The 24,396-nt window shown below is 41.3% G+C and overlaps 1 protein-coding gene across 1 annotated transcript in view; it reads right to left on the reverse strand.

Annotated features, from left to right (window-relative positions):
* The window catches only part of hao1 (hydroxyacid oxidase (glycolate oxidase) 1), a 74,561-nt gene extending 52,699 nt beyond the window's left edge, over window positions 1–21,862 (reverse strand). Inside the window, exons 1-2 of the mRNA XM_069932438.1 lie at window positions 21,684–21,862; window positions 15,836–15,987 (exon numbers count right to left, since the gene is read on the reverse strand). Coding sequence (XP_069788539.1) covers window positions 15,836–15,987; window positions 21,684–21,823 — 292 coding nt within the window. The 5' untranslated portion in view covers window positions 21,824–21,862. The remainder of the gene's footprint in view (window positions 1–15,835; window positions 15,988–21,683) is intronic.
* Between the last annotated feature and the right edge of the window lie 2,534 nt (window positions 21,863–24,396).

A 24,396-nucleotide genomic window follows, 5' to 3' on the forward strand; every position in this document is an offset into this window, starting at 1 on the left:
CCATTGAACTTGGAGAAGTGATAAGTGAGATTGGACTGTGAATCAAAGAACTTTTCTGAACTGATTCATACATTATATATATATGTGCACTTAGAATTAGAAGGGGGTTAAGTTAGGTTAAGTTAAATCAATAGTAATAAGTTAAAGTTTGATCCTATTTTCATGTTTAAAGATAATTAAAAGTAACTTTTGTTTAAGTAACCATTTGTCTTGGTGAATTTCTATGGCTGCTGGATTGTGAGGTCCTCAGGCCTCGTAACAAGGGTAACCAACAGCCTGAGCCTGTCATCAAGGTATGAGCAAAATGCTGGCAGGCAACTAAGTAAAAAGGTGAGGGGAGGAGAGGAGGAGTATAGGATAACTGTTAAGAGATCATAGGTGGTTATGGGTGGGAGGGTATAAAAAAGTAACACATGTATGATTCTTTCTCTCTTTGTCCCCTGAGCCATCTCCTGGCTCTGATCCAGTGAGTGGCTGGTACTGCTTGTTCTTACTCTCAGTGGTTTTAAATACCTCCTCTTGGTATTTGCAGTTTACAAACTTGCACGCTAATGAGATCAGTTTGCATGTGGCCATTCTGCGTTTGTTGCAAATAAAATTTGCATTTTGATACTAACACATGTCCAGGGTTGTAAGTCTTTGAACCCTTTGAATCTATGACCTCAAACCTCACCATCAGTTTGCAAAGTAATCTGAACCAAATCTGCCCATGAGATGAAATGGTTTTATGACCACAGAGGGGAATCACAGAGGCAAACCCATTTAACATTTATAGCCTGGCTTTCATTTTAATTGCAATTCCAGTACAATGTGTCAGAAAATCACCCCTCCAGGTTTTCATTAAGTCTGACCAAGGACCCCTGTGCATTTTCACTCAAGTGCTGGACTTGTTCTGGTTTTAAATCGGAGGAAATACTGATGCACCTCCTGCAACATACCAGATGATGGTGACAGGGTCTGCAAAAGAGGATCCCAGAACAGGGCAGGTGTAAAAATGCAGCTCATTTTCCCCAAACTATATTCCGTCACCTCTTGCAAAGCTGCTTTGCGCAGCCAATTCATTCTTCCTCCATCTATAACTGCAAAATTCTCCAGACTGTCTTTCAAGGGCTATGTTTGGTGAACAGCCTCCTATGGGCGTTATGAAGGGCACTGAGATTGGACCTCAGAAGGTTCAGTATTAAGGGACAGAGAATCTCTGGCAACACTCACCTCTCTGGGAATGAAAACTGCAAAGTCTGCAGCTAACATAGGACTTTGTGTTACTTCACCAAATGAGCTCACCCTGAGAGTCACATCAGGGTGGTGAACTCGCCTGCAAACGAAATAAACACATCAAATAAATAGAGCAATACACAAATGTGCTGGGAAAGCTCAGCAGGTCACGCCTCATCTATAGGGAGTGAAGGGTAACTAAAGTTTCAGGCCTGAGCCCTTTGTCAAGCTGTGAGTGAAAACACAGGCAGGCGCCTGAATAAAATGCACTGCCCTCTACTCTTTCCCACCAATCCCAATCTCACTATCTAATTTTCAGACAAGGATGGTCCTGTTGTAGACTGGCACACCAACTGCTACTTTGCCAAGGCCAGACTATAACTCTCAGACACCTCCTCTTATGTACGCCTTAAACAAGACCCCACTAAGAAACATCAAAATGCTCTCTCATGCACCATCACTGACTTCACTTCCAGCCATCTCCCTCCCATACCATCTAACCACATTGTTTCCCAAATACACACTGCTTGGTTCTATATTGTACTTAAGATTCACACACTCAATTGTCCCAGTAGACCCATTGTTTCCACATGTTCCTGCCTCACCAAACTCCTATCCGGGTACCTTGACTCCATTTTGTCCCCCTGATCCAATCACTCTATCTGCGATACTTCACATGCCCTCCATTTCTTCAACAAGTTCCATTTCCCTGGACTTGACTGCCTAATTTTCACAATGGACATCCAACCTCCACACACATCCATCCCCAGACTGAAGACCTCTGTTTCTCAACAACAGACCCATCCGAATCGCCTCCACTTCCACCCAACTCCACCTGGCAGATCTTGTTCTCACCCTCAATAACTTCTCTTGCTGATCCCACTTTCTCAAAGTCAAAGGGGTAGCCATGGGTACCTGAATGGGTCCCAGCTATCCCAGCCTTTTTGTTGGCTGTAAAGCAATCCATGTTACAAGCATAGACAGACATGGCCACTCATCGCTTCCTCTGCTACATCGATGACTACACTGGGGCTGCCTCCTGAACCCATGAGCTTGTCAACATAATCCACTTTGCTGCTAACTTCCACTTGGTCTTCAAATTCACTTGGTCCATTTCTGGAAAAACTCACCCCTTTCCTGATCTCTGGGTCCATCTTGAAAGACAAACTTTCTGTAAATATATTCCATAAGCCTACTAATTCCTACAGTTACCTCAACTGCTCTCTTCAAACCCTGTCCTCTGTAAAAGATTCAATTTCCTTTCTTTCAGTACCTCTGTCTCTGTCGCATCTTATGAGGTGTTCTATTCCAGAAAATTTGGGAAGTGTGGCTTCCCCTCTACTGCCACCAACTCAGCCCTTCCCTATGTCTCCTCTATTCCTGCACATCTGCTCCTAGATGCAACTACCTACTACTCCACCCGCCACCATATGCAACATATTATTATCCTCCACAATCTCCGCCACCTATACAGGATCCCACCACCACACACATCTTCCCCTCCTTCTCTGCTTTCACTAGGGACCACTTCCTCTGCAACTCCATCGACCACATCCCTTCCCGCTAATCGCCCCCTCGGTATCTACCCCTGTAATACTTACACCCAGTCCTCTTCCCTCCCCACCATTTGTGGCCCTAAACCGTCCATTCAAGTGAAGCAACACTTGTGAATCTGCAGGAGTCATTAACTGCATCCAGTGCTCCTGATGTGGCCTCATCTACATCGATGAGACTGGACACAGACTAGGAAATTGTTTCCTTGAGTGCCTTCTCTCTGTCTGCTCCAATAACACAGACCTCCCAGTGGCCAACCATATTAATTCCACATCCCATTCCCACACTGATATGTCTTTTCATGACCACATGCACTACCAAACTGAGGCCATGTGCAAATTGGAGGAGCAATACCTTATATTCCATCTGGGCATTCTCCAACTACATGGCATTAACATTGACCTCCAATTTCTGTTGAACCCATCCCCTGAGTTACTCTCTCTTTTCCTGTCCCTTGTCTCCTTTCCTCCAGCTTCCCTCCATATTCAGAGAGCTACCACCTCCCACTATCGTCAGCTTTTTTTCTGTTCTTCCCTCCCCACCATATCCACCTGTGACCTCTGTTAGCCTCCTCTGCCCCTTCCTTCCTCCTCTCCTCTCCTCCCCCCACCTTTTTATTCAGCCACCTGTCTGTCTTTTTACTCATACATTGACGAAGGGCCCAGACCTGAAATGTTGGTTACTCTTTTCTTCCTGTAGGAGCCAGAATTTACCTGATCACATTGTCTGAATGCCACAGCTATGGCTCTGAGCGTCTTCGACATCACTGGGTACAGAGGCTGTGTGCGTTTGATTTCTTCCAGTGCGCATGTGGGGATGTTGGTGCATGCATGAGGGTTTTGCACAGTTGAATTTTCATTAGCCTGCATTGATTGTAATGGTGGGATAGATAGTGTGTGAGTAGGGCTCCGCTATCATCTGTTGACCACTATGCAAAATTATGTTATGTTACATTAGGATAGGCGCTATTGATGGCGATAAGATGAGACTCCAATAGATCAGTGGTTAGAGCACTTGTCTTGCAAACCAGGGGTCATGAGTTTATTCCTTGTTGGGGCCTCATTTCTGTGAGAAACGCTTGACAAAGTGGCGACTCTCTGTCTTCCTTACAGTACACAAAGTTAAAAATTTCATGTATATTACATTCTAAATGTAGTATTATGTTAGCAAGATCGTTACTGTGCTATTGTTACCAAGTTTATAGGCGTTAAAAGTCCTTTTGTGTTAATAAATAAACCGTTTAAAACTCATCTGGACTTCGTCATGAATTCCTCGAATGCGTCATAGTAAAGAGCCCACTTAGCATCCGAGCAGCATTTTTTTGGATAGTAGTCACTACAATTCCTATGGATGCTGAGTTTTTCCAGCACGTTAGTGTATTTGCACTCAATTCTAGCATCTGCATATTTCCTTGTTTAACTGGATAAAGAGAGCAAAGGGGAATTAATAAACAATCACATCAAGACCATGAGCACGGCAGAAACTCCCTTCTTCGAAAGCCAAATGGACCCTTTGCAGAAACAAGTCATTCATGGATTGATGCATCTCCAGCTAAAACTGTCCACCATTCCCATAATTCAACTTGCTATTGGTGCAAGGCTTTGGTACAATTTCCTGAGTCAGCATTGCTGCTGTTTTCATGGTTTACCAGCCCCTATTATGCTTTGTGGACTTTCAACAAATTTCAAACATCAGACATAAATTTCTTGGAATCAGACCCACTGGTGCAGCAAGAAATACCAAATTTTAATTATTTTACCTTTAATTTTACAGCCAATTGAAGCCTTCAAAGGTTTAACTCCTGGTACACTATTTTCTTTGGCTTGGCTTCGCGGACGAAGATTTATGGAGGGGGTAAAAGTCCACGTCAGCTGCAGGCTCGTTTGTGGCTGACAAGTCCGATGCGGGACAGGCAGACACGGTTGCAGCGGCTGCAGGGGAAAATTGGTAGGTTGGGGTTGGGTGTTGGGTTTTTCCTCCTTTGCCTTTTGTCAGTGAGGTGGGCTCTGCGGTCTTCTTCAAAGGAGTTTGCTGCCCGCCAAACTGTGAGGCGCCAAGATGCACGGTTTGAGGCGAGATCAGCCCACTGGCGGTGGTCAATGTGGCAGGCACCAAGAGATTTCTTTAGGCAGTCCTTGTACCTCTTCTTTGGTGCACCTCTGTCATGGTGGCCAGTAGAGAGCTCGCCATATAACACGATCTTGGGAAGGCGATGGTCCTCCATTCTGGAGACGTGACCCACAATACTACATAAATGTTTTATTAGCTCACTTAACATTTTGTATGTGTTCATCCCCCAGGCCCTCTTTGCATTACCAAGACTTTAATGTGTGTTCAGTGATTTCCTCCCCAGGGTTTACTCTATTCCCCTGCAGAGTTAATGGGATTTTATTGTTTTATATATTTCCCATATAAATAACAATCACATCTACTTCACAGGACACTTATTTGCCGTTAGCAGTGTCGCGATGAGGCGAACAATGTTCAACCTTGTCCACAAAAGAGCCAGATATTCTCCCAGATAAGGTGTTCCTCACTGAAGGAGGCAATAGTAGTTCCTGAAGTGTCTGATTTCTGAGGAGGAAAAGGTTGCATTATTGAAGGTGATGGGATACTCGGAAAGATGAGGTGTTGAGACCTTGGATGGATCAGCCATGTGATAATGAATGGTGGAGTAGCCTTGAGGGAAGGGGTAACTTATTTATGCCCCAATATTGGGGCATATTGTGATGTTCTTTGGTTCTCACCACCCAAGCTAGCATTCACAGAAAGTTCCTGTCATGAGGGTTAGATAAAGTACAAGTTGGGTCCATTTCAATCAAAGACATGTCAAGTACAAAAGCAAACTCCCTGGTTTTCAAAATTTCCCTTTCCAAGTATGAGGATTCTTTCCATCATTGGTGGAGATGTTTTTTTTTCTTATGACATAGAAAGGGGTCGCTCTACCCATCAAGTCAATGCTAACTCACAGAACCCTCCCATCATCCCACTGAGAAAATAAAAAAAGACTACTGACACTGGAAGTCCAACATAAAAATTAGAATTTTCTGGAAATACTCAGCAGGTCAGACTGTATCTGAGGGAAGGGAAACAGAGTTCATGTTTCAGGTCAAATGCCCTTCATCAGAACCACACTGTTTTCCTTCCCACAGATGCTGCCTGACGCTATGAGTATTTCCAGCATCTTCTGTTTTTATGAAACTATTAATCCCATTCCCTCACTTATTTTCTCTTCTTTCTCACATTTCCATGAACCTCTCCTCTCTCACAATTCTTCTACAACCCATAAACCATACTCAGTATAATTTATAGGAACCCAAGACCAAATCTTACTGCCTGGTTGTGAAGTTGAAAGTCCAGTAAAGACTTTACAGGGGATGACGGTGTTTTTGTATACATTCTGAAAGCCACTGAGGTCCATGCCCAAGGTGCAGTGCCCAGACGTGGTGGTGAATCACAAGGGTTGCGGACTCCAGGAGACCGGCACAGGGCACAAGAGCTGAAAACAACTCCTCCCCCCCCCCCCCCCACCATCCAATTGTTGTGGAGAAGCCTGGCAGACCATAAAACCATAGAACACTACAGCATTGAAACAGGCTCTTCGGCCCATCTAGTCTGTACCAAACCATTTTTATGTCAAGTCCCACTGACCTACACCTGGACCATACCCCTCCCATCCATGTACCTGTCCAAATGTTTTTAAATGTGAAAATTGAGGCAATTGAACTGGTAGTTCATTCTGCACTCCCACCATTCTCTGTGTGAAGAAGTTCCCCCTCATGTTCCCTTTAAACTTTTCCCCTTTCACCCTTGATCTTTGTGACAACCAGAATTTTTCCCCAGGGTAACAGTGTCACACACCAGGAAACATATACTTAAGGTGAAGGGGGGGGGGGTGGTGATGGTAGTTTAAGGGAGGTGTGTGGGACAATATTTTTATACAGAGAGTAGTGGGTGCCTGTAATGGGCTACTAGGAGTAGTGATGAAAGCAGATACAAGAGTGGTGTTTAAGAGGCTTCCAGACAGACACACAAATATGAAGGGGAAGGAGGGATAGCAACCAGGTTCAAACAGCAGAGTTTTAGTTTGAATTAGGTCACCGTGTTCAGCACAGAAATGTGGGCCAAAGGCCCTGTTCCTGTGCTGTACCCTTTGATGCTCCATGTCCTATCCATGCAGATGCCTTTTATGCATTATAATTGTACCCACTTCCACTCCTTATTCTGAGCTGCCAGAGAGTGGAAGAAGCGGTTACAATCAGAAATTAAAATAGTAAATGCTGAAAAATACTAAGCATGTCAGGTGAAGCATCCATGGAAACGGAATTCTCTTTATCAACATTTCCCCATCTAATAGTGCATCATTTCACCATGTTACAGACCCCCCTCATTATTCCACCCACAGAGTCTCCCATTTTCTCCAATGCTTTGACTAACTTGGCTTCTCCCTTTCTTGGATTGGATAAAGGGCCTTGGACCTGAATAATACACTGTTTCTCTTTCCCCAGATAATATCCACCTTGCTGAGTTTTCCAGCATTGCCTGCCTTGATGTCAGAGGTGCACCACAGTTACAACTGGTCTGGCTCAGATTCAGACACTTAACTAAGGTGTGGGTCCAAATTGTTAATACACAAAAGTTCTGAAGAAACTTAACAGGTCCCGCAGCATCCAGAGGAAGCAAAAATATATAAGCAATGTTTCAGGCTTGAGCCCTTAATCAAGATTTGAGCAGGAAGTTGTCTGAATAAAAAGGTCAGGGAGGAGGGAAAAAGGGGCAGGGGGAGGACAACAGGCCAAGAGGTCAAAGGTGGCCATGAATAGGAGGGCAGGAGAGAAGCTGAGAATTGATCAGGGGAAGGGGTGGTTCAGTGGAGGCAGAGCTGGAGGAGTGAAGACAGAGGGATAAGAAAAGAGAGAGAGAAAGAGAGGAAGGGTGGGGATCTGGAGGAAAGGAGACAAAGGGATAGGGAAAGAGAAATATGGGGAGGGAGTAGGGGGTACATTAACATAAAACGGGGTAGTCGATGTTAATGTCTTCAATTTGAAGGGTGCCCAAACAGAATATGTGGGTGCCAGTTGGTGATTTGAGAATGGCATTCATGATAGGCACCAAAGAGGATGGTTTCAATCTTACTTACATTTAAATGAAGCAAGGTTTTGGTTCATTCAGTACTGTATATCAGATGATGCAGTGAGGGAGAGCTCGATGTGAGGAAGACCCTGTTGTTAGTGCATGTGTATAAATTGATACTGTGTTTATCATTGAATTTAAAATAATTAGAGACCTCCCTTTCTTTGTGTACAGCCTCTCCCTGTCTCCCTTACCCCATCCCCTGTCCTCTAGTTCTGGCTGTCTGTATACTCCTCTTTGATCTACCATTGAATCTTCAATACCCTCAGCCACAATGGATAAACACCCCTTCCTAAACTTTCCCATTTCTCATTCCTATAAAATAACCTACTGAACAGTGGCTTTGGACACACAGTAAACCATGAAGTTGGCAAGAAAATTATACAGAGAACTTTGACCCACTACCATCAACAAAGAGGTACAGGAGCATCAAAATCAGGGCTGCCAGGCTGAGAATGATGAACAGAATACCATAACCAAGTAAATCATCCCAAAATATTTATATATATATTTATTTTGAATTATACTTTTATGTCATAATGTGATTACTATGGTAATGTGAATTGTGTGTCTATGTGTGAGTACTGTGGTCTGGAGAAACACTGTTTTGTCATGTTGTATATGTACATGTACAGTCAGATGGTATAAACCTAAACTTGAACATCACTCTCTTTACTTAAGACAGAAAAGCAGAGCTAAGCTGGTAAGGAAGATCCTGAACTTGACAGTCTCAATCAGATCATCAAATCAGAAAATCAAGGAGAGACTTTGTAATGAACCAGACATTTCATGATACCAGCCCTCTCCAGAAAAGAAGAAATAAAGACGCCGGAAGAGAAAGGAGCCCGCTCCCCAAGGTTAGTGGCGACCCCGCAGAGTCACGACCTCCCGAACACGGGACTGCAAAAATGGCTCTCCGAGCCAAACAGCAGTGCGCAACTGCGCATACCAAGGAAAAGGAAAACACCGACGGGAGGGGGACCCAGCTGTGGAGTGAACTTACACAGCGTGACCAGCTGAGAGATGCCCGACGGCAGGGCTCTAAGCTGGAAGAAGAGGGAAGCAACAGGAAAGGGAGTGATAAGAAAGAAAAACAGCAACATGAAGCCCAACAGATAACTAGCCCAGAAGAAGAGGACCAACAACAAGAATCTATGCAAAAAAGCACCCAACAAACTGAGGCAAGCAACTCAACAAGAAAGTCAAAAGAGACACAGATACAAGGAAGAGAAGTAGAAGACACAAACACAGGTGCAGACACAGAAGAAGAAGAAGAAGAAGAAGAAGAAGAAGAAGAAGCTCTGCACAGTGAAATAGAAGGTAAAATAGATGGACAATATATAGATTAAAAAAAATTTCAAGAACAAATGAAAACATTAAAAAAATGGTTGACATTAGAATTTAGTGAAATTAAAAGAAAAATGAAAAGTACAGAAGAAAAAGTGAGTAGAAAAGTGGTCATGACAGAAATAGGGAAAAGATTATAAAATGTGGAAGAATGTGTAATGGCGGTAGAAATGGAAGTGAATGACTTAAGAAGAAAATTGGAAGACAGTGACAAAAATGTTGAAGAGTCACAAGAGTTGTTAGCTCAGAAGATTGATATAATGGAAAACTATAGTAGGCGAAACAACATAAAGATAGTGGGCCTAAAGAAAGATGAAGAAGGCAAAAATATGAAAGAATTTATAAAAGAATGGATCCCAAAGGTCCTGGGAATGCCAGAAATGCAGGAGGGAATGGAAATAGAAAGGGCACACAGAACATTAGCCCCGAAACCACAGTCACAACAAAAACCAAGATCCGTTTTAGTAGAATTTCTGAGATACACTACAAGAGAAAATATATTGAAGAGGGCAAGGAATAAAATTAGAGAAGACAAAAAAAAACATTGGAATACAAGGGTCAAAAAATATTTTTTTACCCAGACATAAATTTTGAACTCGTACAGAAGAGGAAGAAGTTTAACACAGCAAAATCGATCCTATGGAAAAAAGGCTATAAATTTATGTTAAGATATCCAGCTGTGCTTAAAATATTTATTCTGGGTGAGCAAAACAGACTGTTCGCGGATCCGGAGAAAGCATGAGAATTTGCAGAAAGCCTGCAGGACAGAAGGAGAGATGAAGAGATGTAACAATAATGAAGAACGATGACAAACTACATATAAAGATGTAAAAATAATGTCTAAGTAAGAACTAAAGAGGGGAAAGAAAATGGAAGTAAGGGAGAGGGGGGGAAAAAGGAGGGGAAAAAAAGAAAAAAAGAGGGTGAGCTTTGTTAAATGTGAAGATAAAAGTCTTTTCTGGATGGAGTTGGGTGGGAGAGAATAACAGTCACTGCAAAATCAGTTGACGCTTGCGAGCGGGTTCGCAATCCGAATGGAGAGGGGAGTTGTGGTTGCCCGGCAAGGGGCGACTCAGAGAGGGGGAGACACTTGGTGTTAAGGGAATTTTAGATGTGGGAGTGGTTGGAGTATTTTATGTTTTATAAGTGTTGTCATATTTTGAATTCAAAAAAAAACTGAGAGATTAAAATGGGGAAAAGGAGAAAGGTGGTAGTGAGGAAGTGGAAATGAGGTGTAAACAGAGTATGAGATGGCCATGTTGAACTTTATGACTATAAATATTAATGGAATACATAACCAAATTAAAAGAAAGAGGCTATTAAATTTACTGAAAAAATAAAATAATAGATATAGCATTTGTGCAGGAAACACATCTAATTGAAATGGAACATAATAAATTAAGGAGGGACTGGGTAGGGCACGTAACGGCAGCATCATATAATTCAAAAGCCAGAGGTGTAGCTATATTAATCAATAAAAATGTACCAATCAAAATAGAAGAGGAAGTAATAAATCCAGCAAGGAGGTATGTAATGATAAAGTGTCAGATATATTCAGAATTCTGGAATTTGGTCAATATATATGCACCAAATGAAGAGGATCAAAAGTTTATGCAAGATATTTTTTTGAAGATTGTAGATACGCAGGGGAATATATTGATAGGAAGGGATTTTAACCTTAATTTGGACATGAAGTTGGATAAAACTGGTCAAAAGACTAGCAAAAAGAATAAAGAGGCCAAATTTATGGTTAAATCAATGCAGGAAATGCAACTTTTGGATATATGGAGGAGGCAACACCGAAGGGAGAAAGAATACTCATATTATTTGAGTAGACACAAAACATACTCAAGGATTGACATGTTCCTGTTGTCAGCCCATATCCAAGGGAGAGTTAGGAAAATGGAATATAAAGCTAGATTGCTATCTGATCATTCATCCCTGTTATTAGCAATAGAACAGGATGACATCCCACCAAGAACATGTAGATGGAGATTAAACTCCATGCTACTTAAAAGACATGAATTTAGAGAATTTATTGAACGCAAAATTAAAATGTACTTTGAAATAAATACAGAATCAATGAAAGACAAATTTATATTATGGGATGCAATGAAAGCCTTCATTAGAGGGCAGATAATAAGTTATGTAACTAAGATGAAAAAGGATTACAATTGGGAAATAGAACAGTTGGAAAGGGAAATAGTAAGTACAGAAAAATAACTAGCAACAGGGGAAGATACAGCAAAAAGAATAGAATTGGCAGACAAAAAAATAAAATACAAAACATTACAAACTTATAAGATGGAGAAGAACATAATCAAAATAAAGCAGAAGTATTACGAGCAAGGAGAAAAAACGCACAAAATATTGGCCTGACATCTTAAAACAGAACAAGCGAAAAGAACTGTATTGGCATCAAGGAAAAAGGACAAACAAATTACATATAACCCAACAGAGATTAATGAAAACTTTAAAGAATTATATGAACAATTATACCGAACTGAGAACGAAGGAAAAGAAGACAAAATAAATGAGTTTTTAGCTAAAATTGAACTACCAAAATTGCAAGAAGAGGAGCAAAACAAATTGATAAAACCATTTGAAATAGAGGAAATACAGGATATATTAAAAAAGATGCTGAACAATAAATCACCTGGAGAGGATGGACTCCCAATTGAATTCTATAAAAGATTTAAAGAGTTATTAATTCCTCCTCTCCTGGAAGTAATGAACCAGATAAAAGAAACACAAAACTTGCCAGATTCATGTAAAACAGCAATAACTACAGTAATATCAAAGATGGAGAAAGATCCACTAACACCAGCATCAAATAGACCAATATCTCTACTTAATTCAGATTATAAGATAATAGCAAAATTATTCGCAAACAGATTGGCCGACTGTGTACCAAAAATAGTAAAACAAGATCAAACTGGATTTATTAAGAAAAGAAGAACAACGGACAATGTCTGTAAGTTCATTAATTTAATCCATGTAGTACAAGGAAAGAAGATACCAACATTGGTTGTTGCTTTAGATGCAGAAAAATCCTTTGACAGGGTAGAATGGAATTATTTATTCAAAATATTACAGAGGTTCAACCCACCAGAAAAATATATTAATTGGATTAAAGCATTATATAAGGGACCATTGGCGAAGGTGACAGTAAATGGATATGTATCGAACCAATTTAAATTAAGTAGGTCAACTAGGCAGGGATGTCCACTATCTCCCTCACTGATGGCTTTAGTAATAGAACCAATGGCAGAACTGATAAGAAAAAAGGGATAAAAATAAAGGAGAAGGAGTATAAAATCAGTTTATTTGCAGATGACATCATAGATGTCATCATAGACCTCAACATGATTATCCAACTGCACGAAAACCAACAAGGTCAGGTCAGATACAGCAATGAGCTCTCTAAACCCTTCTCCATTAACAATGGCGTGAAGCAAGGCTGTGTTCTCACACCAACCCTCTTTTCAATCTTCTTCAGCATGATGCTGAACCAAGCCATGAAAGACCTCAACAATGAAGACGCTGTTTACATCCGGTACCGCACGGATGGCAGTCTCTTCAATCTGAGGCGCCTGCAAGCTCACACCAAGACACAAGAGAAACTTGTCCGTGAACTACTCTTTGCAGATGATGCCGCTTTAGTTGCCCATTCAGAGCCAGCTCTTCAGCGCTTGACGTCCTGCTTTGCAGAAACTGCCAAAATGTTTGGCCTGGAAATCAGCCTGAAGAAAACTGAGGTCCTCCATCAGCCAGCTCCCCACCATGACTACCAGCCCCCCCACATCTCCATTGGGCACACAAACTCAAAACGGTCAACCAGTTTACCTATCTCGGCTGCACCATTTCATCAGATGCAAGGATCGACAATGAGATAGACAACAGACACGCCAAGGCAAATAGCGCCTTTGGAAGACTACACAAAAGAGTCTGGAAAAACAACCAACTGAAAAACCTCACAAAGATAAGCGTATACAGAGCCGTTGTCATACCCACACTCCTGTTCGGCTCCGAATCATGGGTCCTACGGCTCCTAGAACGCTTCCACCAGCGTTGTCTCCGCTCCATCCTCAACATCCATTGGAGCGCTTTCATCCCTAACGTCGAAGTACTCGAGATGGCAGAGGTCGACAGCATCGAGTCCACGCTGTTGAAGATCCAGCTGCACTGGGTGAGTCACGTCTCCAGAATGGAGGACCATCGCCTTCCCAAGATCGTGTTATATGGCAAGCTTTCCACTGGCCACTGTGACAGAGGTGCACCAAAGAAAAGGTACAAGGACTGCCTAAAGAAATCTCTTGGTGCCTGCCACATTGACCACCGCCAGTAGGCTGATATCGCCTCAAACCGTGCATCTTGGCGCCTCACAGTTTGGCGGGCAGCAACCTCCTTTGAAGAAGACCGCAGAGCCCACCTCACTGACAAAAGGCAAAGGAGGAAAAACCCAACACCCAACCCCAACCAACCAATTTTCCCCTGCAGCCGCTGCAACCGTGTCTGCCTGTCCCGCATCGGACTTGTCAGCCACAAACGAGCCTGCAGCTGACATGGACTTTTTACCCCCTCCATAAATCTTCGTCTGCGAAGATGTTAAGATGACTTAACAGAACCAGAAATATCAATAAAAGAACTAAATAAGAAATTGAAGGAATATGGAGAAATATCGGTGTACACGATCAACGCAAATAAAAGTGAAGTGATGCCAATGAATAATGCGGATTACACAGAGTTTTTTTAAAAATCATCATTTAAATGGCAAACACAAGCAATCCGATACCTAGGTATTAGATCAGATAATAATTTAGGCCACCTATACAAATTAAATTATCAGCCATTAATGAAAAAATTACAGGATGACTTAGAACATTTGAAAGAATTGCCACTAACATTGATAGGGAGGGTAATTTGCATTAAAATGAATGTCTTCCCAAGGATACAATACCTATTTCAATCATTACCAATTCCCTTAACAGAGAAATTATTTAATGAACTAAAGAGAATAATAAGGAAATTCTTATGGAAAGTGGGGGAAACTGAGGATAGCGCTAGATAAATTAACAGAATGGTACAAACAAGGTGGTTTGCAGCTACCAAACTTTAAAAATTATTATAGAGCAGCACAATTAAGGTATCTATCAGATTTTTATCAAACAAGGGAAAAACCAGATTGGACCAAGATAGAGCTAGATAAAATAGGGAAGAAGGTACCAGAACATATACTTTATAAGTGGGATGAAAAACTGGTGCAATATAAAAGTTCACCAGTACTGCACCATTTACTCAACATGTGGAAGAAGATTCACGTAGAAAGGAAAAAAACAAATTACCAACTACCAAAATTATTATTGACACAAAATCAACTAATCCCTTTCACAATAGATAACCTTTCCTTTAGAGAATGGGAGAGAAAAGGAATTAAAAGAATAGAAAATTGTTTTTTGGGAAATAATTTATTAACATTTGAACAAATGAAGTACAAATATGGAATAACTCATGGAACAATGCTTGCATACCACCAACTGAAAACCTATTTAAAGGACAAATTGGGAAGCAGACTGAGATTACCAGAAGGAAGCAGCTTTGAATATGTGATTACAGAAACAACGATAATAAAAAGATTTATATTAAACATGTACATCAAGCTGCAAGAAAAGGAAAATTATGAAATAAGCTATAAACCCAAACAAAAGTGAGAAAAAGATCTAAACATAAGATAAAAATTGAAATATGGGAAAATTATGCTCTGGAACTATAAAAAATATAATAAACACGAGGTTACACATGATACAATATAATTGGTTACACAGGCTATATACCACACCCCAAAAGTTAAATAAATGGGATCCAACATTATCAGATAGATGTTTTCGCTGTAAGAAGGAAATGAGAACAACAGTACATGCAATTTGGGCATGTGAGAAAGTGAAAAAAGTTTTGGGAAGATCTAAATCAGGTATTAAATAAAATCACGAAAAGCAACATACCAAAAAAATCCAGAGATCTTTCTTCTAAGTAATATAAGAATTAAAGAATTAGGCCTCAAACTGGATGAAGCACAAAAAAGATTTATTATGATAGCCTTAGCTGTAGCAAAAAAATGTATAATGTCAACTCGGAAATCAGAAGAGAGCCTGAGAATACAGCAATGCTACATAGAAATGAATAAATGTATTCCATTGGAAAAAAATAACATAAAATTTAAAAAATAAAGTCACATTATTTGAACAAATTTGGGAACCGTACATGGAACACAACAGAGAAGGCTTGCCTCGGACCTCCACCCCCTAAAATGAGAAGAATGGGTGATGACATTGTTTAATGGTTTTATTGCATTGTATAGGTTGAACGTTTAATGGGTTTGGAGGGGGGTGGGAAGGAGGGAGGGAAGGTAGGGGGAAATAAAGGGGAAAAAATGCCACTGTGTATATTGAAGAGGGAAATGTTTGTAGAATTTTGATTGATATGGTTCACAGTGTGAAAAATATTTTTTTTTAAAAACTCAGATATTTCAATGCAAGCTGTGGTGAGTAACTGCGAAAATAAGCACTTCACCAGCAATCTCAATTACCTCTCACTGTTGCCACTTCTCCTTCTGGATGTGCCATCCGCTGCATAGCAGTCGCAGAAACACAAATGGGCATGCTGATTCTTTGTCCCAAAATATTTACAGATAAGTCCACGTTTGACACATCTCTGAGCACACGTGGGCAGAGTCGCCATCTAAAAAAGCAGACAGGCAAATTAGAAATGGCTTCTCTGGTCTGATGCACTTACTGGCAGCACTAGGGAATGGAAAGAATCATGGACAACTTGGTGGCCAGCAATCTCTTCAGCATTGAGAAAGGATCTTTTGGGAGTAAACAATCTAAGACAACATGTATATTGAGGAGAACTAATTGTTTCCTTGTATATAATAACCCTATTCAGATTTGGTCTGATTTGGTTTCAGTCAAGACTACCTTCTCAGGCTGCCACACACAATGTTTCAATTGTTGATGTGATAATGCACCAAGGACAAATGCAGCAGAGGGTGAGAGGATAATGTTGCAGGAACATTGGGAGGTCAGTCAAAGAACAAAGGAATCCAGTCAATCCTTGGATGTTTCAGGTGCAACGTTTCAAAGACACCTTTCTTTGGTCTATCCCTGCTTTTTCGCAAATGGAACCTTTCTAGGTTGAGACCTTGAGAAAGTGAAATTCTCCAACATCCATGACACTGCCGCAACACACAAGATTCCATGGGGTACGCCAGCCTGAACATTCGAACCTTTCCAAAACATTGTGCAAGGAATATGTGGTGTGTCTGACAAATTTCCCGGTGATCTTAAGGCTCTGGTTGTACATGTATGCAGAGCTAACAATCCAAATATTCTTTGATTTAATGAAGAGATCCAGCTCGGTGACAGACCCTTATGGCCAAACACACCCAGGTGAGCAATTAATCTATTAAATCTTTATGTCTTTGGAAGGTGGGTGGGGGGGGAACTGGAGTACTTGGAGGAAACCACGCGATCACGGGGAGAATTTCTAAACCCCTCACAGACAGTTGAACCTGGGTCGCTGGTGTGGTAATCTTGTTGCACTAACCATGCTGCCTTTAATATTTTTGATGTAAAATTTTGACATAAAAGAAATATAATAATAAAATATGTAATAATCCAAAGATATACAGGGTTTGTAGGTTAATTAATTAAAAAGCTAAATTAATTATAATTGTTAGTTGAGTATAGGGTGATAAAATGAATAATAATGATAAATGATGCAAAATGTTATCGGTTGGAAGTGAAGGCAGTGAATTAACTGCCTGGGAACCGTCTACTCATGTAAAGAATTTAGTTCCTGTTAACAAATGATGCTGCCTGGCATTCTGATGTCTTGATGTTTGCTTGTTTGCAATACAATCATGGGAAATCGGCTACTTCAGTGAACCCCTAACCCCTTTCTCTCTGCTGGATTATACTCATGAAGGCCAATGTGGTGCCAATGATCAAGTTGGCAATGTAAATGATGGTAGGGAGGGCTTAATAGTCTCTGGTTGCAGTGGTAATGTTAGTGAGCACCTGAATAAAGATCAGCAAGGTTAATCAAGGTTGATTTGCAGCAAATATCTCTGGTGGCCTCTATAAACCAACCTGCCCATCCAATGTTGCAAATTGCTGGAGGAACTCAGCAGGTCAGATAGTAGAAAAGGTCATGGACACTGCCTGACCGACTGAGTGCTTCCAGCAATTCTTTATTTGTCCCAGATTCCAGCACCAGTAACTTCTGTGTTTCTCTGTCTGCTCAAGCAGGTGACATTGGAGAACACAGATTCAAGAAAGCACATTTCATCTGAGAGGTCACGAGAAGTTTGCTGCATATCCATATTTAATTTTGCTAATTTTTACTCAAGAACTCACTCACATTGCCACTTCAGCTAAAGGTTTTTAAGCCCTCCATCCCAGCATCCACATTGCCAATTTGAACAGTAGCACGCTGTTGCGATGGACCTAATCCATCAAAGAGAAAGGAGTCAGAGGTGCAGGGAAGTGGCCGACATTGATTCCTGAACACTGTTAAACTGGTGGACTTTGGTCAATCAATTCCACAAACTGTTAGAGAAAGTAAATGGTCACAAACAGGCAGAGCAATGAACCAGAGTTCTCCACCAGAGCTCCTGAGTTGGAAGGTCATCTCAAGCTCTCATCAGGAGTGATGGTCCTTGGCAGAGTGAAATTCTTCAATGACGAGGAATAGGATGTTGAACTGATGTGCATTCATTCTAACAGAAGGTAATAATGAGTAATAAAGAACAAGGTGTAGACATATCCCTTCAGTTGCAAGCACATTGAGATTCCCTTTGTTCTCCTTCTCCTAACCAACATAGATGGGGAAAGGGAGAACTACAGGTCTCTGAGACTTTTGTGGGGCCCATCAAAGTTATTTTCCACCAGACATTTTCAAACAGTCAAGAGTTGCTCGATTAGACAAAAGAAAGAACACTGAAAATGACAGGGGGGGTGGCAGAGCAATAGGACAATGAAAACTGAGCCATCAGGGCTGGCAGCAAACAGCAAGATTATGGAGCTACCATGGGTAGAAATAATCAGTCAATGTTACGTGTCAGGACACTTAATCCAGATGAGTTCACCATGCCCTGGAGCTGGAACTGGGATGTTCCAACAGCAACAAACGTGAAGAAGAGGCCTTTGAGAAGTTTGGAGTATGAGAGGAGTTCACAAAGTAAGCCAGCAAGAAATAGCTATTGAAGCAGGAGAGGCAGTGCTCTGTGAGGCTACATCAATAGCTTAGCTAATGGTCATGAAGAGAGTTATTTATTCCCCACTGAAGCTGAATACACAATGTCCGAAATATTGTGAGCAGCACGATGAAGGTCTTCCCTTCGTGAACTGGTCAGGGGCCAGATACAGAGGCCAGGACTGGAGAGATTTGGGGAAGCGGGTGGGGAGGGGGGGGGGGTGAGGGATTGGGAGTGAGTGTGGTGATTTGGTCTGATCAGGGAGCACCGAGGGAGGGACTGGCATGGTCACTGGAGGGAAGGGATGTGGTATGGCTAGCCTTTGTTAAGGGGATTAAGGGAAAGCCTTGATCATGGTGTTTGGGGAGATGGCATTGGGATCCCAGGAGAGCTAATTAAGAACTTTGGAATGACTTGTATGAGATTCCCAATGCTAGTTTGGGATCAAAGAGGTGCCCTTTAAACCTCACATATGCAAACTTCAGTTCTGGACCATATAGAAAACTTCAAAAGCATATGCCAGATGTACATTGCTTAAAATTGGGCCTCTTGTATAAAGCTGGATTCCTTCCTGGGATTGGTGGATCAGAGACACTAAAATCCCATACAGGCCCTCTGCAAGTTGCATGGAAGTCCTAACCATTTCCATTGAAATTGGATCATGCAGCAAAAACGGTTCAAGGGAACCACAGATCCATAGAACTATAGAACACTACAGCAACAAGGGCCTTTGGTCCTTCTGGTCTGTGCTGAACTATTCTTTTGCCTAGTCCCACTGGCCTGCACCCAGATCATATCCCTCCATCCCCTTCCCATCTGTGTACATCTAATTTTTTTTATTAAATATCAAAATTGAGCCTGTATTCACCATTTCAGCTGGCAGCTTGGTTCACACTCCACTATTCTCTATCGAGATATTTTTCTCTAATATTCCCCCTGAACTTTCCCCTTTCACCCTTAACCCATGTCTTTGGCTTGTATTTCACCTAATTGCAGTGGAAAAAGTCTTTCTGCATTTACTCTCTCAGTACTCCTTATAATTTTGTATACCTCTATCAAATCTCCCTCATTCTTCTGCATTTCCATGAAATAAAGTCCTAATTTGTTTAACCTTTCCCTGTAACTCAGTTCTTCAAATCCTGGCAACATCGTTGTAAATCCCCTATGCACTTTTTCAATCTTATATCTTGTATCTTATATCCTTCCTGGAGTTAGGTTACCAAAACTGCACACAATACTCCTGCTATGGGTTATATCATAGATAAAAATGTTTTTAAAAGAGTTAGATTGTGGGGGGTTTAGTGTAGGTCAGCACAGATAGAGTAACCCTTCACATCTCATTTAAAATTCAAGAGGTTGGCTGAAGCTAGTCATGGAGGCACCAGCGGTTTTATAAGGACAATGGAAGTGCTTTGAAAGGCATTTTCAAAAGCAGGTGCAAATGGAAGAGTCCAGCCTCAAAGTGCTGATAAAGATCTTTCAAGTATTGGGTTACCCCTGCAAGGAGTTCTGGTTTTTACAGCACAGAGAGAAGAAAAGACCAACCAAACAGAGATTCTCTGAGAGAGAGAGAGAGAGAGAGAGAGAGAGGGTGGGAGAGAGAGAGAGATGGGGGGAGAAAGAGAGAGAGAGGGGAGAGGGAGAGAGAGAACTGACTTCTGCAGTGGCTTTTGGAAGCTTGTGGAAAACCCCATTTTGAAGACAGGTTGTGGGTTCTGAGTTCAGCCTGTTGAAAAAACCCTGGTAGTCCTTACAAGAGGAAATGGCTGGCTCGAGTGTTTCACCTAAAATAAGGGAAACAAGAGGAACTCTGTGATGACCTGGAAGAAGAGGTTATCTTTTAGAAAACCCACGATGGGCAAGTTTCTTCGGCAAGACATTGAAGTGACTGATCGGAGGAAATCAGTTTGTGTGTGTCCAATGAGCAACAAATCTCTTTCTGAAACCAACTAGAACCTTCCTGAGCAGTAACCATTCACCTTTTCACTAGAGCCTGGTGAAAATTCATAAATGTTAAATTCTGTGCACTGTATAAGAATTGCCTGATACCAGTGAACTTGGAGGAGTGAGAAGTGAGATTGGACTGCAAATCAAAGAACTTTCCTGCACATATACATATTACATACACATGCGCTTAGAATTAGAAGGGGGTTAAGTTAGGTTAAGTTAATAGTAATAAGTTAAAGTGTGATCCTGTTTTTATGTTTAAAGAAAATTAAAAACAACTTTTGTTTAAGTAACCATTTGTCTTGGTGAATTTCAATTGCTGATGGGTTTTGGGGTCCTCTGGACTCTTAACACTCCACATTTGGCCTCACCAATGCCTGATACAATGCCAATACAACTTCATTATAACATCCTAACTCCTATATTCAGTACTTTGACTTATGAAGGCTAATATGCCAAAAGCACTCTTTATGACCCTATCTACCTGTGAACCACTTTCAGGAAATTATGGTTCTATATTCTCTGTTCTATTACACTCCTCAGTACCCTGCTATTTACAGTGTGTGTTCTACCTTGGTTTGTCCTTCCAAAGTGCAACACTTCACATTTCTTTGGATTAAATTCCATCTGCCATTTTGCAGCCCATTTTTTTCCAGCTGGTCCAGATCCCTCTGCAAGCTTTAAAAGCCTTTCTCACTGTCCACTACAATCTTTGTATCAACTGCAAACTTTCTGATCCAATTTACCACATTATCATCCAAATCATTGATATAGATAGTAGACCCATATGCAGGGTTTTATTATACCATCGCCTGCCAAGCTCAACTCATGGAAATTGGCTATAGGGATCAAAGATGTTTGCTCAGACCAAAACTCCAAACTGTTGCAAATGGCCCTAGCCCTAAATTCTCCTCCTTGATGGCTTCAAAGAAAATTTCCTCTGTTCACAATGTTGACACAGCATTAAGCTGCCTCCAATAACTGTCCCCATGTTAAGAAAGCATTTGTAAATAGCACTTTAACATAAAAAGAGTAATTTTTAGTCAAATGAGCTTCATAAATTGATTTGCAAATTGACTGTCATGATATATATAAGTGCAAATAAATGTACTAATTTAATGTTCCCTTCTTTAGATGATTGTAATGTATTTAACAGAGAAATATTTTTTCTAGATACAATGAAATATAGCCTGGGAGAATCAATATTGTCTGTTTCCTATTTCAAAAGTACCTGGAGAAAGCAGCCACGTTGTCCTTTAAGGTCTGTTGTTCATCTGCTCCTGAGAAGTAATAGTCATAGATTGCTTTGGGTAGAACATCTTTTGCATGTTTTTCAAAATCATTAACACAGACTGGCTTATTGGATATCATTTCTACCTTGACTTGAGCAGGAATCAGATGCAGTCAGTCAGTGACTACACGACAATGTACCTTGCTTATCCACATAGTTAACATTTAACTTTCAGGGCAACAGTGGCTTCAATGTGGCAATCGATGAGCAAATGAGATTCATACATGGCCAACAGGAAAACCATCCAAATCTCATACAGTGCATGGCAGTGGACTTTATACTCAGCCGCATATGTTGCAAAGACACAGCAATCCAGAAAGCAGGCTTTTGGTCTTGTTTATGCCTGTTCCCCATTGCTTATTATTTAGCTTTTATTTTTGTTTTAATTTCATTCAATATAAACTCAACAAAAAACATCCCCAATGGTTAGTTCGGGAAAATCAGCTTTTTTTTTTTAATAGGCTTTCAAAATTGGCATCAAGTTACATTTTGGCCAGGACACTGGGTTAATTACCCTGTCCCTCTTTAAAGAGAGGCATTGGACCTCGCTGTCCAGGATCCTATTTCCAAACACTGCTTAACTCCTGTCCCTTGCAAAAAAGGAGACAGTTATTCAACATCCCCCCAAACTATATGGCAATTTCAAGTTAAGTTTATTATCACCTGCAGCAAGATGAGACAAAAGTTTATTTTGAATCAGTCCAGCTGGATATCTCATACAAAGTAAGAGGTGGTACGGAAATGCAGATGGAGATCAGATGGCAACATTATCTTACATTTTATTATACCTGATGAAGGGCCCAGGCATAAAACACTTACTTTGTTTATTACTTCTGGAGGCTGCATGTCCTACTGAGTTTCTTCAGCTCAGTTGTGAGAATTGCAACATTATTTTACCATTGTGAGGAGCCTGCAAACAGCGAGAAACTGTCCCTGAATCTAGCTGTGCATTATCTCACTCTCATGAATCTTCTTCCTGACACAAGGAGTGTATGGAGTCCTTTATTAGCTGCTTTTCTAAGGCTGCTTGAGTTATAGATGGAGTTGATGGAGGGGAAGGAGGTGCGTGTGATGGAGTGAGACTCATTCACAACCCTTTGCAGTTTCTTGTGCTTTGGGTGGAGTGTTCCCATTCCACACAATGATGCACCCTGACAGGAGGCAGAGTTGTTACAGGGAGCAGATGAGATGCCTAGTTTCCTCAGGCTTCTGAGGCAGTAGAGGTGCAGGTGCACTTTATTGGCCATTGCATCAATGTGGGTGGATGAGGATAGGTTAGTGGAGATGTATACCCCTAGGAATCTAGAGCTGCTTACCATCCCCACCTTAGCACCGCTGATGTGGACCATAGGATGATTTCTGGTCCTCCTCCAGAAGACTATGACCACCTCTTTAGTCTTGCTGACATTGAGGGAGAGGATGTCCTGACACCAAGCCACGGCCTCTATTTTCCTTCAGTACTCCATTGAAATCAATGGGTATCTGAAGTGTATCTGTTCCTCTCATTTGCAAGCTTTTGAGACTTAGCTTAAATTTCGATGTGAGTGAAAACTAGCAGAGGCAGGGGGAATGAATTCAATAGATACAAAAAAGAGATAGTAAATCAACTCCTGAATGAGTGCTGAGTGGATTTTGATGATTTATTCATCAAAACATACTTTTTCCAGAAACTAATATACCCCACGCAGAAGTCCGTGCCGTACAACAAATTACAAAACAGGAGCTTAGCTAATTTTCATGTGATTGATGTCATTGAGCAGGATGTTCCATTGACTGGCAAACTCATCATCAACATCATTATGGATGTCCATTACCCTGGTCACAACTTCTTCTCACTATTACCTTTGGGCAGTAGGTACAGAAGAGTGAAGTCCAGCCCATCCAGGTTCAAGTTAAACAAGAAAGCCTGCAGATTCTGGGATCAAGTACAATGCACAAATGTGCTGGAGAAACTCAGCAGGTCAGGCAGCATCCATAGGAAGTAAAAGGTAACCAATGACAATCACCCTCCTCTTCCAGTCATAACTTGTCTGGCCCTCAATAATTTCTCCTTTTATTCATCCCACTTTTTTCAAGTCAAGGGGGTTGCCATGGATAACTGTGTGGGGCCCAGCTATGCCTGCCTTTTTGTTGGCTACATAGAGCAATCCATACTACAAACCTACAAAGACAAGGCTCCTCAGCTCTTCCTCTGCAAAATTGATGACGACATTGGTGCTGCCTCCTATACCCATGATGAACTCATCAACTTTATCCACTTTTATGCTAACTTTCCACCCAACTTCATCTCAAGCAACACGCTCCTGTTTCTCAATCTCTCTGTCTCTATCTCAGGAGAGAAGCTCTTCACAGATATCAACAATAAACCTACAAACTTCCACGGTTACCTCAAGAACACCTCATTAAACCCTATCTCCTGTCAGGATTCTATTCCTTTCTCTCAATTCTTCTCTCTCCATTACATCTGCTGCCAGGAAGAGGTCTTCCATTCCAGAGCATCCAAGATGTCCTCCTTAAAAAAGCATGGCTTCCCTTCTACTGCCATTAACTTACCTGCACCTCCTCTATTTCCAACGTGTTGGGTATAAGCCCGCCCTCGGCTGGACATCATGACACTCATGTCATGATGCCACCCTTCCCTGTGTGTCAGTAG

Source organism: Narcine bancroftii, chromosome 4, assembly GCF_036971445.1.
Source record: "Narcine bancroftii isolate sNarBan1 chromosome 4, sNarBan1.hap1, whole genome shotgun sequence".
Taxonomy (NCBI): domain Eukaryota; kingdom Metazoa; phylum Chordata; class Chondrichthyes; order Torpediniformes; family Narcinidae; genus Narcine; species Narcine bancroftii.